Here is a 14178-nt window from a genome sequence, read left to right as displayed (position 1 = left end):
TCAGGCTTAAAGTTGCTTTTCAAACCACCTGGAGATGGCCATTCAGAAGCAAGCTACCCTTTTCAGCGAGAGAATGTATTAAGGGCCTCCATATGACCCAGTATAAGATGAATATGCATTATTGTGAAATGTGAATCCTACAAAGCTAGTAGAGTCCTAGTAGTAAGTCTCCTTTAATTCAATACCTTTGACCTAAAATTGCGTAGAAAACATGTAGGCTAGTTAAGCTTGTTGCTGACAGGGCTGTATGGTTGTTTAGTTTTGTCATAGGGCTGGAATCTAGTACACTTTAGAGCAGACAGGGCTGTGTATCACCCATATCTGAAAGGAGTGGCGAGGTTACTCAACCCTTATTTACACAGTGTGGATTCATGATACAGAGATTAGATCAGATTATTCATTCTCATTCTATATAAACAACAAAATCCAGGTTGGTTGTGGTTTAATGTTGCGCAGCACCTTAGACCAACCTTAACCCCCGATCCCTAGCACTAACTATTGACTTTATATATTAACCATTGACTTTATATACACTAGCACTGAGTAGCAAGATCAGTAATCAGATACTGTAGAAATACAAATTTCCATTAATTTGGATTGCACAGTAACATAAGATCACATTATTCCTTTAACACAGTTTAATCCAATTAAAACGGAGACTAACCAAAATGTTCTGTAGAAGCGATTCGCAATAAAAACCCTTTTGATTTTAATTTTGATTTCTACCAATAAAGTGAGGGAATCTTCCTGTTAATAAGAGGACATCGATACCGGCATTTCCTTTGCCAACAATAAACTTTGGAAGGAAATTTCCACAGCAGTCGTAACCTTACTTTTATTACTGTCCGATACAACGTTTATAAAATCCACAAGAAAAAACTTATTTAAGATCACTATATTTTACGCAGCTCTTTTGCTTACATCGTTAAAACGTCTAATGAGCTTTATTTCTCCGACGTTTGTGAGCGAGCGAGCGGGGTGTTTTGATGGTGTTTGTCTCCCTCCTATGTCCGAAATCAAGCAAACACCCTGTGCTTCTTCCACCGCCCCATCCTTCTTCTCGTTCACTGCACAGTAGTAAGTAGCACGGTAGGAAACGCAACTGTTTGTTTGCACAATTCAGCCAAATATATATGTAACGTAAACGCTCGGCAGTGCTTATGTTTATAGTGAAAAAGATATGTGGGACCAGATTGTATAGTCACGGTGGCCGAGAGGTTAAGGCGTTGGACTCGAAATCCAATGGGGTTTCCCCGCACAGGTTCGAATCCTGTTCGTGACGATAAAACTTTTGATTGCCACAAATTTCTTCTTATAAAACACGCTCACACTCAATCGTTCAGAAACTTGTCAAACTGGACCCAATTTATTGATTTAATACAATGTGTGTCCCCGAAGGGTTACCCACGATACCTAGTGCTAAATGACGGATTCTACACTCTGAGTGAAATCTGTGTTTAAACTGGGACACCTTGAAGACAAAAACAACGATAAACCGAGATTAGTAAAACGGATGCGACATTATTAAAAATAAATAAATAAGCAAACCACCGTTCGTTTTACGGTTGATAGTAAACTCACATTTCCTCTCGTCTCGCGTTGTTTGTGAATGGAATTCATTTGCTATGGTAAAAACCAACTGCTTTCATTTGCAACTCTAAACAGCTAGGTTTTGTGCCTTTTTATGGTTTTGGATGCAGTATCTTACAAGAATACAACTATACAATTGTTCTCTATATATTGATTTGTCTATATAAAATCACATTAAAATATACTTTTACGAATATACCCCTTCGCCGTGTAGAAAAATGGAATCGTCCGGTGGAGATAAAACTGACCGGCAGTACAGCTGACGTAGTTTTTGGGGCATTGTTCAGGAAGGTTAAACCGTGTAGTTGGCAGTGTGTACAGTTTTTTTTTTTTTTTAAAAACAGCGTTTTGGGGGCCGTAGTATTTAGGGATTAATACCTCGGACGTTTAACAATAAGTGTTGTTCGAACAACAGCAACGCTACTGGGGCTACAGATAGTTAAAAATAGACACACTAGTCGTATAACAAAGCATTTGGCCAGACTGCGCGCTAACAAGGCTAACAGTTCTTTATACTTACAAAAGGCACACAAAGGAAATGCGGTCGATTAGTTTAAAAGCATTAAAAAGAAGTGTCTAAATGATCGAGTGGGTCTACTAAAAAAGGCTAGAAGTACAGGCAGCACATTAAGCTGTAATGTAACTTGCAGTCAGTGGAGTGGTATTTGTTAAAACAGGAACCTCAGATTGAACCAGGGATTCTGGATTTGTCAGCCTATTGGTATCTGATTTCGAAACATCGTTTTGAGTACTTGACAGCTACTTTGCAACGGATTCTACGTTAGCTAATTTTATGAGAAGAATGAAGCTGACATTATGGCGATAATCGCGAAAAACGAGATATCCAGACACTCGTATTCTGAAACTAAAATAAGGTAGCTAACTGGGAGCTAGCAAACATTTAGCGAATTGTTCCTTAGCGGAGCTATCTTGTCACCCTGCTAGTGTCAGTTAGCTGTAAAGAGTATAGTTGTCCTTCACCACTGTCACAAGCGTTTGTGTTAAGTTTAATGTGGGTTATCTAAGGCGCTGGTCCCCTGTGTTTTATGTTATAAACAGTTAAGATACGTGTTAGAAGTAGCAAGGCTGACAGGCTAACTAGTTAGCTAAGCTGAAGCTAACGGTTTTAGCTCCCCATTACATAGTAACGACAGTTATAGCTGCTGAGTTTGAGTGACAGGAAGAGAGACATCAGTGGTCCGTTTTTTCCACCCTCGACACTAATAATGGCAGCACCAACAAACGAGGCCTTGTTTTTGATAAAGGATGTGAAGCCTGGCTCGAAAAATTTGAATATCGTGTTCATCGTTTTGGAAATAGGTGAGTAGTTGGACTGTGAGGCTATAGCGGTCTCTCCCTACATCAACTCGTGCTCCTTTTTCTTAAAGGGACCGGCAGCTTTGCTGTGAAAGCCATGAGAGATACAGCCTAAATACAGTGAGGCTTTGATTTAATACTGTTCTATGTGAAAGTTGAGAGTTGGCCTCTGGTAGAGCTATTTGTACCTTGAGTCTTTTTTTCTTTTTTTTTTTTGTTAGGTCGAGTAACCAAAACGAAAGATGGCCATGAGGTGCGCTCATGCAAGGTGGCAGACAAGAGCGGTAGCATAGCTATCTCCGTTTGGGATGAACTCGGCAGCCTTATTCAGCCAGGGGACATCATCAAGCTAACCAGAGGGTAAGACTGCGGATGTAGAAATCTTCAATGTTGCCAGAGAGATCGGTGTTTGCATATTTTGTATGTCTGCACCAGTTTAACCTGGTATTTCTCTGCTAGCTATGCATCTATATGGAAAGGCTGCCTGACCTTATACACTGGAAGAGGAGGAGATCTACAGAAGATTGGAGAGTAAGTAGATGGTCACACACATCTATTTATGTAATGCTCCGGTCCCTCTTGGAATTCTGCTTAGCGTATCACTCTGTTCCAGAGTCATGCTTTGTAAAATGTAATGGTAAAACATTTTTAGTTTTAGGCAGTTTTAAAACACAGTCAAGCATTTTAATGCATTTCACAAAATATGATTGGAGCATTTTTGAAGTTTATTTCTAAAGCGAATAAAATTTCATTTTATAAGTTTGCACACTGACCTCTACTACAGTACAGTTTGTGGTTGTTACAGTCTGGCTTTCCCTTGGCTGATAAAGTGTGAATAGTGGGGCATTTCTTCATAAGGATGAGTGCAATACAGCTGATGGCTGAAACGATCATACAAGATGATTAAATGTTCTCTAATATCTTTCCAGATTCTGTATGGTGTATTCAGAAGTGCCCAACTTCAGTGAACCAAACCCAGAGCTGCTAGCCCAAGCAAACCAGCAAAACAAGTCTGTGAGTACTCTTAGGAAACTGGCCAGCTGGTGCAGACCCCTCAAGAACACTTTGGTTGTCCTGTTCTCACGCAGATCTGTGCATTTCCCCAAATAAATCAAGCTAAACTATCTTCTGCAAGCTTTCTGCATGCCTCAGTCTAAGTGAAAATATATTTAAGGTGGCCTTCCTCTTTGTCTACCAGGGGAAGCCTGACCAGAATCAGAGGGGGAACTCTCCACCCAATCAGAATTCAGGTACATCTGCTCCACCAGGTCAGTGTATTTTCCTAATGCAAATTTTGAGTTAACCACAAGCTGACTGATGACTTGTGTGCATGTGTTATGTAATTGTACACTTTGATGCTAACATTGGGTTTGTTGTTGTAGTCACCTGCATTTACAAAGCTTTATGTCTGTACTGATGGAGCCTCAAAAACTCAGATTCCAGACAGGGACTGGCATAAGGCGAAGCAGCTAAAAGAAGTTCGTCTGTCATCAATTGAATTATTCACAAATGTGCTTAATAATCTTTTAAGGGATGAAAAGGCTGGCATTTCAAGGGTTATGTAATTTTCTCACTTAGTTTAGTTTTAACTAGAGTTAAAACACAACTTGGTGGTAAAATAAAGAAAATACACCAAACATGAGGTGGCAATCATGAGCTTGCTTCTAACAAATGACTCATGTTGTGATTTTAAAAGGAAGAAGGTGACATGTTAAAACAAAACACACTTCAGTCGCACCCACAAATGTGAGACAAAAAACAGAAATGAGTGAGGACTGACTCATGTTTCTAACCTGCAGGTAACGGTGCCATGCCGCCATATGCCAACAATAATCAACCACCTGGTGCACCCCGTGACCCCACGTTTGGGAACGTCGGGCGGCCCAATGGACGGTCGCCTGGCAACGGTGCCCCTTCGGTTACTGCTGCTGGAGCCCCACCAGCTACAAAGTCCTCAGTTACAATTAGCAACGGCAGGGACCCACGACGTGCCAAAAGATGAAATTGGGGGTTAGAAGGTGCAGGGGAGGGTGGTATGTGAGAAATCTATGGACGTCACCATTTACCCCCCCTCTTACAGCTTTCCGACCTGTCTGCCCCGTCTTCATCACAGCCTGTGTTGGCTATAAAAAAAAAAAAAAAAAAACCAAACAACTGACTACTTGCAGAATTTCTTTCTTTTTTAATCCAGGCTAACATGATCAGATGTGTCGTCTGTCATCCGTAGTGCAGGTAGTGCTCTCATAAGCAGCACAGTGTGATTATGATCTACCACTTTATGCGTTTTCAGGGCTTCTTAGATAGTCGCGACCTGGTGTGGCTGAGGTGTGGGCAGCTTCCCAGTCTGCACCCTTCTTCTTCAAGTTGCCAGTTCTGTGCCAGTGTTACCCCCCCAACTCCCAAACAAACACCAACCTGAACCCTTGCCCTCTTCATGTTCTTTAAAACTATACACCCTACTTGAACACTTGATGCACTTTCTTCTCTTAATTTATGTCGAGGCTTAGCTGTCATTTAATTCAGGAAATCAGTTTCTGCTTTATTTAGTTTTTTAGAGGAAAAAAAAAAGGCCTTAAGTTGTGAAAATAAGTAGTTGAACTGACTGCCCACGTGAAACTCTTCAAACCAAACTGTTTTCTGAAGTGACTGTGTGAAAGGAAAGGTGTTAGTTTTGAGTTTTAATTATTGGTAGGTAGACTGATAGTGAACGGTTTCTTTTTTTCTTTTCAATAAGACATGTTTTGTTGTTTTCTTTCTTTCTCTTTTTTTCTTTGTTGGCCATCAACTGTACCTTTAGGGACCACTTAAATACTGGCAAAAACAGTTCACCAAATAAATTTTAGAGCAATTTTCTGTCACATTTGCTTTTCTGTAGTCTGTTTGAGAGCTTGAGTTACTCGTACTGTCGCTGATATATTCTTACACTGCAGTTTAAAGCCTACATGAGAAGTGTTCAGGGGCCTGAATGCACATCACCCCAAAAGACTCATCGTCCTGTAAACATGCTGCCACCTCTATTAAAGCTCCACACTGCCACCAACGGCAAAATAAACCACCTTTCTGCTCATCATTGCACTCTACAGCACCATCTAGTGCCCAGATTGATAAATTATGTTATTTTTGGACATGCCTTCGCATGATTTGCTTTGCCCAGACAATGGTTACTTTACCGTTTTACTTTTCTTTACTTCAGGTTTTTGGCGAGATTGCTCAAGCAGAAGTGGAACTGGAGTTTTATTGTTTAACTTCCTTTATCACAGTTGGGTTAGGACCCTTATGTCTGTACAAATGAAAGCATTTGCATTAAGAATTTTGTTTTGAAGCAATGTGTTGCTTTCGACAAAACCCTGTCTTCATATCCTCTGTTGCACCAAGCACCTAAACGTTATGGCCTCAGGATGGCGCAATTTCCCAGTCTCACTTTTCTGACGCACTTGTGGTTTTTCTCTTTTTATTTTTTTTTGTTTGATTCTTACTCTCTGTCAAAAGGTGAAAGGGCCTTTCACGTTAGTTTACGTACATGTAGACTTCAAGCTGCACAAAAACACCGGGACACCACCTTTGTCTTCTGTGTGCACAAGTGGAACAAAAGTGTAGTTGCCTGTAGAGGCCAGCTGTTTGATCCGTGTGCTGCTGGGACTACAAGAGATCCCTAAAGCAGCTGTAGGAGTGTTTTGTTTTTTTTAGTCTAAACAGCTGGACTTCACGTCATATTTAAAGTAAGACAAATTTAGGGTATCAAACCTCATTGTAGGGTGAACTTAGATCCTGAGCACCTGCATAAAGATAAATTTAAATATGCCCGTCCCCGAATCATCGTCTTTCCACTGAATGTCTTTATTTTAATTTCAGCAAAGTGGGAAATGCACAAAATCCCCTTTGAATAAGCAGCTCTTAAATACATTAGCACTGCACATCCAACTTGTCTTTACTAAAATTGCAAATTTCATTTGCAAGAGTTTCTCCCCCCCGTGGAGAAAAATCTGTTGAGTTTAAATAACGTTTATTCAAATTTTTAAACTTCTGTTTTTGTGTGACCTTGAAAAAAAAAAAGTTTCCAAACACACAGCACTTCTTCATAATGATTCTGCTTTTGCATCCAGTTCTAAAGGAAGATATCTGTCAGCACGACTGTTTGGCCTGTAAGAAGTAAATGGGTAAAATTTATCATTTAATTACTTTAGTATAAATGGCCGCTGGGGAGGATTTTATGTGTGGGGAAAAGCTGTGATTGGATAGGAATCTTCACCAGGATGATTTTTGGCCCCTGGGCCTTATGTTTGACACCCCTGCAATACACCATGCAAGTTAGATTGGCGTGCCAAGTACACTTTGATGTTAATGGCTAACGTTCCTTCCCCCCCATTAAAGTCTTCACAACACAATAAGATCCTGCAAATACAATCCCGTCTCACAGATGATAAAAGTGAGAATCTGTCTGTCGTCTTTGATATCAGGCAGGTTTTTTTCAGTGTGGCTCAGTGTTCGGGTTAGTGAGTCTAGATTTCTGCTGCACATTCCCACTGTATCTTAGAGCATCTAAGTTGACCTGGTCCAGAATTGCAAAGTAAATCCAATCAAACAACCCATCAGTTTTAACATCCCTAATCCAAAAGATTATTTTTACAGCTCCTGATACACTAATCCTGTTCTCAATCAGAGGTCGAGGCTCATTTCAAATATTTAAAGCACTGTTTCAGAATTCATTTCTGTGTTGCTCATGTGTTGTAATCACTTGTTCATTTTACTGTAACTCTATATTTCTACTTTTATTTACCAAGATGTGTTTTTTTCTTAGTCTTTTTTTGCAATCATGTCACTGCTGAGCACCTTTCAAAGAACTATTTTTTAAAGTTATTTTATTATTTTTTTCAAAGAACCATATGTTCAAAACATGTTTATGATAAAAGCCGAGAGCTTGTGACACTGGAAGTTGACACACACATGAGAAGTGTGGCAGGAAATGTGATCTTAGACACTCGTGTTGACAAAGAATGTGATGAGCTGGGAACTTCCTCAGTGTTTCATCAGAAGTCTAGTAGCGTCGTGTGATTTGTCATATTTTAGATTTGTACCCACAGAAGCCGACATGAGGATTTCAACCTGTTACATCAATAAATTTTGAACATATCGACTAATTTAAAAAAATTTTGAACACATACAAAATCATTTGTATAGGATTCTAAACTGAGTCGGAAAAGGTGGAGCAATGTTGTGGTGTGTTTTGCTTCATTTTGTATTTTACCCCTCGGCCTGAAAGGCTATTGTCAAGTTTACTGGAAATCTTTTGAGCACAACAGCTCTAGAAGCAGGCCACGTAGGATTTTCTTAAGCCACACCATTGGTTTATTTACAAAGAAGGATCTCTTATCAGCCTCACATGCTGACAGCTTCACTGCATCTACTGACAATCTCTTTTGGGAATCTGGCAACCCTGATACAACTCATGTATAACCTGTAGCTATACCAGCATCACTGTGCACTCAGGTGCACGACATTCAAGGCTTTTCCCCAATCTGCAATCACTGAATTATCATCATGACGGTAACCCTTCTGCTGTCAGATTGCTGTAACTGTTCATATTTTCAGGCCAGGGCACAGGTTGATGGTTGCGGTAAAAGATGATCTGGCAACTCCTAAAGATCCTACTGTCGACAGGCTGAACGGTACCCCAGGCTTTTTTTCCTTATTTTCCCATTTTTTCTGTATATGGCTTACACGATCGCGATGCATGGAACAAAACAAAACAAACAGTGTTTTTTTATTTCACAGATTTCACAGACCACATCAACAAGTGGTTTCTGTTTCAATTTTGCCTCCAGTGTGACAGTAATCCCATGACACAGTGATTCACATCATGGGCCTGGGTTTGTTTTGGGGGAAGCACTGTGGTTTAGCAACAACAACAAAAAAAGACTATTAAAAATACTCTGTAATGATGTATTAAAAAGAAAAAACAACAACACATGAAGCTGTAAAAAGAAATAAATGACAGTGACGTTGTGCTATATGCTTGCAGCTATGTGTAAATGTAAATGGGACTGGAAACAGACTTCCTTCATGTTTGGATTCTTGAGCAAATCAAAGTCTGTGTGTGTGACGCAAACAGGAAAATGGACCTGGTGGGAGGGGTCTAGAGGGATACATCATTTAGGAGACAAATGCCTTTGTGTGACACATTCAGTGCGTCCCGCTGAGAAGACATCACAATGACTGGTGAGTTTTTTCATCCTCCTTTCATCAACTTAAATCTGTTTGGGAAAAGTCTTTGTAATAATTTAATGCTTTCTTTTCTTTTTTTCTTTTTTGTCCTCAGAACCAAACGCATCATTGTCCTGGGAGGATTTTGGTGCCATTTACGATGCTCTGAACTTTAGCTATAATTACACAGACTTTTTACTTGACCCCGCCACCCAGCCCTGTAGCTTTCACACCATCTCAGATACTGTGATGATCGTTGTCAGTGTCTTTTATGTCCTCATCTTTGTGATGGCACTTCCCGGTAACGTGGTGGTGGGGCTGGTGATCAGCTTAAGCAAGCAACCTTTGACCCCTTCTGACCTCTACCTCCTCCACCTGGCGATCGCAGACCTCTTGCTCGCCATCACCCTCCCGTTCTGGGCCACCTCGGTTACTCGGGGCTGGGTATTTGGAGAAGCCATGTGCAAAATAGTCACTGTCCTCCAAGAGGTGAGCTTCTACTCAACCATTCTCTTCTTGACTTGCATCAGTGTGGACCGGTACACTGTGATTGTGCGCGCCATGGAGGTTCGTAGGACTAATCGACAGCTGGTCAGCTGGGGAGTTTGTGCCGCCGTCTGGATTGTCGGAGCGCTTCTGTCCCTCCCGGGCTTGTTCAGCTCCACTTTCACCTCTTACAACTCTAGTCACGTACTGTGCACTGAAAAATACGATCCCAGCACTGCTGATGAGTGGCGACTGGCCACCAGAATTCTCCGCCACACTTTGGGTTTTTTCATCCCCCTGGCCATCATGCTGCCCTGCTACGGAATCACCATCCATCGCCTCCTTCACATCCGTGGGGGGTTTCAACGCCAGCGAGCCATGAAAGTTATCATATTCGTGGTCCTTGCTTTCCTGCTTTGTTGGACGCCGTACCACCTAGTAGTGATAGTGGACACATTTTTCAGGGCAAAGATAGTAGAGTATCAGTGCCCAGCGAGGACAGCAGTGGACCAGGCCATGTTTGTCACCCAGAGTCTGGCCCTGCTTCACAGCTGTTTAAACCCAGTGCTGTACGCTTTCCTGGGAGAGAAATTCAGAAGGAGGCTACGGCAGTTAATGGCAAAGATAGGAATCATTGAAAGATCGTCAACATCAAGAAGCAGCAGATTTTCGCTGTCATCGGAGCTCACGCCTACAATCATGTGAGAACACCAGAGACACTTGAAACTACTCAGATCAGCTGATCAGGGAGATTTAATGTGGGGATTAAAGTGTGGAAAACTGCTAGTTTTGATAATCCTCATATTTGTACTGCAGCTAATATTTGTCAAAGAAAGACTTCAAAATATTTTTAAATAATTTGTGTAATAATATTATTAGTGTACATACTTTTTAAGACTTTAGATTCTATTTTATTATTATTTAACTTTGATTTGCTGCACACACTTTTTTGTTAAATTCGCCCCGTCATCTTCAATGACGATTCTGAAGAAAGAGAAAATAAAAAATGTCGCGTTTCAACACGACATCGCAGCATTACAACATTAACACTGAGCCCTTGCCAGTGAACTCTGAGTTGCAACAATTCGGCGGTAGATTGTGAAACATCAGTTCATCAATTACATAACATTGAGTTATTTTTATAGAAATGCATTCACATTTTTGTATCTGTATATGGTTGCCATCAACGTCTGTATATATGAGAAATGAATAAAACCATCCACTTTGCTCCTTTGTTTGTGATTGATATGACACCGCAGAGTCATTGGAGGTTTACGTGTTCATTGATCAGCTGAGACACCACAGTCAAATGATGGGAAACCCCCCCCCCCTCCACAAGGTTCCCACCATTGGGTTAATGGTGTGAACTTTGCTTGTATAGGGGAGAAAAAGCAGAAGTTTTGATGACTGCAGCCACAGAAATGCAGCCATATTTGAGATCGGAGGAGCGATATCTACTCCCTCTTGATTACAAAATGATCAAAAACATCTAATTTACTTGATAACTGACAAGCATGTTGGTTCAATACTGGCACTGGCTGTTGGGTTTGCAGAAATAGCGCCAGTTTGGATGATCCACAGAAACTCCTATTTTGCCGGGAAGAACTTGCAGGTGTGCAACTAACCAACTGCTACTGCTGAACTTGTGTCTAACTTTAAATAGTTTTCACAAATCCAGGATGCAAAAGCTATGAAAGTGGATTTTCAAACTTTTTAATCTAACATTTACAGCCCAAAACGTTGCTTTCTTGGGTTTTGTGCTTTTCCTTTTTTCCTACCAGGTGTAAGAGGTTAATTAAAAGGTTCATGTTTTTCTCACTGCCCAGGTCTTACAAGCTTTGTCCTTTTTTACAACAAAACTGCTCCATGTATGTCAGGCTTTTTTGTTTTCATTGCAGCTGAAGTTTGCAGCTTCTTTCAGCATTCATGTATATTGTAAATCAGAATCAGAGACTTTATTAATCCCGGAGGAAAACTGAGTTGTCATAGCAGCAAATATATCTCAAACATCAGGCACTCGTATAAAATGAGTGTAAAACAGAGATATTGATAGATAAATATTAAGATAAAGAGATAAAGATAGAGATATAGGTATAAATATACATATAAATATAAATGGACAAGTACATGTGCAAAGCTAGCATGCTAGCACTAAATGTGTAGCAATACTGGGAGACCGCAGGTTTTTTGAGCTGTTTTGGGCACGGTTTGTGATAAAAGTACAATTATATACACGATTATACAACTTAAATTTGGGTTTGTTGATGGAAAGCCACTTCCAGATTCAGTTTTTGTGTCAGTTTTATAAGGTTTAACTTTATTTCCTTGTCTATAGAGTGTTGGACATCAGAGTCATAAGTCTCTCATGTTAAACTTTATTAAGTAAACCATTTGTTTGATAAACATCGAACATTAGTAAATAAAATAAAGAAACAAACAAAACAATAAATTCTTTAGGCCCCCTTTGTTTTACAAGAAAAATGTTCGCCCCCCCCGCGCGTGCACGCGCGCACGCACACATCCTCCAACCACACACACCCATATTTTGCTCCATTGTGGTTTATTTCACAACTCAAACATTTAGTAAACAATTAACCAAATACAAGTAATCTGCAATAAATTACAGGTAGTAAGAAAATAAACTACTAACTCTTTTACGCTACATCCACATTTACACGGCTATTTTTGAAAACGCAGCTGTTTCGTTCACACGTGAACAGCGTTTTGAATCACCGAAAACGGAGATCTTTTTAAAACTCCTTTTTTGCGTGTACATGTGAACAAGGAATACAGAGTTCGCCAGGCAACGTCAAAGGTATGTGCCCTTTTTCACGTCACGCTGTGCGCCACGTTTTTGTTTACATGAGATGAATTGCAGAATGGCAGATAGAGACAAAATACGTTTCTGTTAATCTGACTATCTTCAGGTTTTACAGCTTACATACAAACAGGCAGCTACTGTCCCTCCATTTACAAAGGCAGAGGCGTCACAGTGTGATTATGTTTGTGTAGTTGTTTTTTTCCCTGAGTAATAATATTCAACATTGCTATCAAATAAAAAAAAACGCCTCTCTGTGCAAAATGGGTTTAAAAACCAACAACTGTGGGATACTGTTTGTCTGTGATTTGTGACAAATCGTGGCAGGATCAGCCTGATGTTATTTGTATCCCGCTGTAACTTTACTGTATAAAGCGCTAACATCTCCAAAATGTCAGGAGTAGTCATTACAACAAGTGTTTGTGAACTAAAAATCAAGAATGTGGGATACTGTTGCCATGGCTCTGCGCCCCTCCCCCTCCCTAGGGGGCGGGCCCCACACTTTGGGAAGGTCTGCTTTAGGGCATGTCGACATTTCCAAGGCAAACTTACGATGCTGAAAATGCAAATGCAACTTCAGGCTTGATAATTAGAGCTCGACTGATAAAGACTTTTTAAGATGCTGATATTAAATTGATATTTAAAAAGCCAATATCCTGGGAAATATCAGCTGATAGTTGTTAAGTCCATGATTCAGACACATCAATCATGAACAGATGTCTCCACCATTTGTTTCGTGTAGTTACTTGTTTCCACAGTGCGTGTCAGGTACTTCAAACATGTGTATTGCCAACAGAGAAGTTCCAGAGGGCCCACTGGTGGGCAAACTTTGTACCATCAACACTTATAACACTCAATATCAGTCATAAATTACAGATGGCAAACTGAATGTAATGACTAATAGAAAAATAAGACCAGCCACTAAAGGATTTTTAAGAACAACACCGATAGAAGTATTTGGTGATTTAAAAAAACAGATATTCCGATAAACCCACAGATATTTTTTCTTTTGACCTAACATTTGTGACCGTAATAAATTGACTTGTTTAAGGTCTACCATAACTAGATGTTACAAAGTCCTGTGCGTTGGAAGTGCCAACTGGAGGGCAAGCTATGCAACATTAACACTCACGTTAATATTTTTTTAATATATGATCTATGGTTTCTGAAAACAATGTGCACAGTTTTGCTACGTTTTTTTTTTTTTTTGGGGGGGGGGGGATTATGCGACATACTAGCCAACATCAGCCAACAGGTTAGCACCTCTGACGCCACCTCAGCTACCTTTGCTACTAAATACTTAAGGATTCCTACAATATTTGTTTCATTGGTCCAACTCTTGCCTCACATAATTATTCCAATGATAAATTTGTTTTGAATGATACACATGAAATTTGACACCTTACACATAATGGGGGGTGGGGGGGGGGCAATGTCAGACTCTGTGACTTAGAAATTGAACATATGCCCCATGCAGACCCTCTGGTGTACCAAGTGTTGCGCCACCTCACATGTTCTACTGACCTCAGGTTGGCTAAAAATTACAAGGGGGCGGGAGCCCAGCAGTGAGTGGTCAGATGGTTCAGCATGCAGCTGTCGTTCTAAGACTTGCTGGGCTGTGACTGTCATTTCCCCTGACTGGTAGAGCTAAGGGGGAGATCATGAGTGGGGCGGTTTAACTCATGGGATAAGGTGGGAGGGGGGGGGCACTGTGCGACTCACCAGAGAGGACTTGATGCTTCCATTCAACCAGAAGCCAACCAAGA

At 40.5% G+C, this 14178-nt stretch overlaps 2 protein-coding genes and 1 non-coding gene across 3 annotated transcripts; all 3 read left to right on the top strand.

Annotated features, from left to right (window-relative positions):
- Positions 1–1200: 1200 nt before the first annotated feature.
- Positions 1201–1282, top strand: trnas-cga (transfer RNA serine (anticodon CGA)). Its single transcript has one exon. It is a non-coding gene; the product is annotated as a tRNA-Ser (tRNA).
- A 562-nt stretch (positions 1283–1844) lies between these two features.
- Positions 1845–5765, top strand: nabp1a (nucleic acid binding protein 1a). Its single transcript, XM_085249096.1, has 6 exons — positions 1845–2910; positions 3129–3267; positions 3367–3438; positions 3837–3921; positions 4106–4175; positions 4707–5765. Exons 1-6 carry the CDS (start codon positions 2817–2819, stop codon positions 4907–4909), a joined length of 663 nt encoding a protein of 220 aa, XP_085105222.1. The 5' UTR covers positions 1845–2816; the 3' UTR covers positions 4910–5765.
- Positions 5766–5915: 150 nt separating this feature from the next.
- Positions 5916–10821, top strand: LOC146557211 (C-X-C chemokine receptor type 2-like). Its single transcript, XM_085249095.1, has 2 exons — positions 5916–9123; positions 9224–10821. The coding sequence occupies exons 1-2, from the start codon at positions 9117–9119 to the stop codon at positions 10297–10299; spliced, it is 1083 nt and encodes a 360-aa protein (XP_085105221.1). The 5' UTR covers positions 5916–9116; the 3' UTR covers positions 10300–10821.
- Positions 10822–14178: the final 3357 nt, after the last annotated feature.

This window comes from Mchenga conophoros, linkage group LG16, assembly GCF_057382185.1.
Source record: "Mchenga conophoros isolate Kocher_MC1m ecotype Shallow Benthic linkage group LG16, M_conophoros_male_GT1.1, whole genome shotgun sequence".
Lineage (NCBI taxonomy): Eukaryota > Metazoa > Chordata > Actinopteri > Cichliformes > Cichlidae > Mchenga > Mchenga conophoros.
This window is presented reverse-complemented; position numbering and strand designations above follow the sequence as displayed.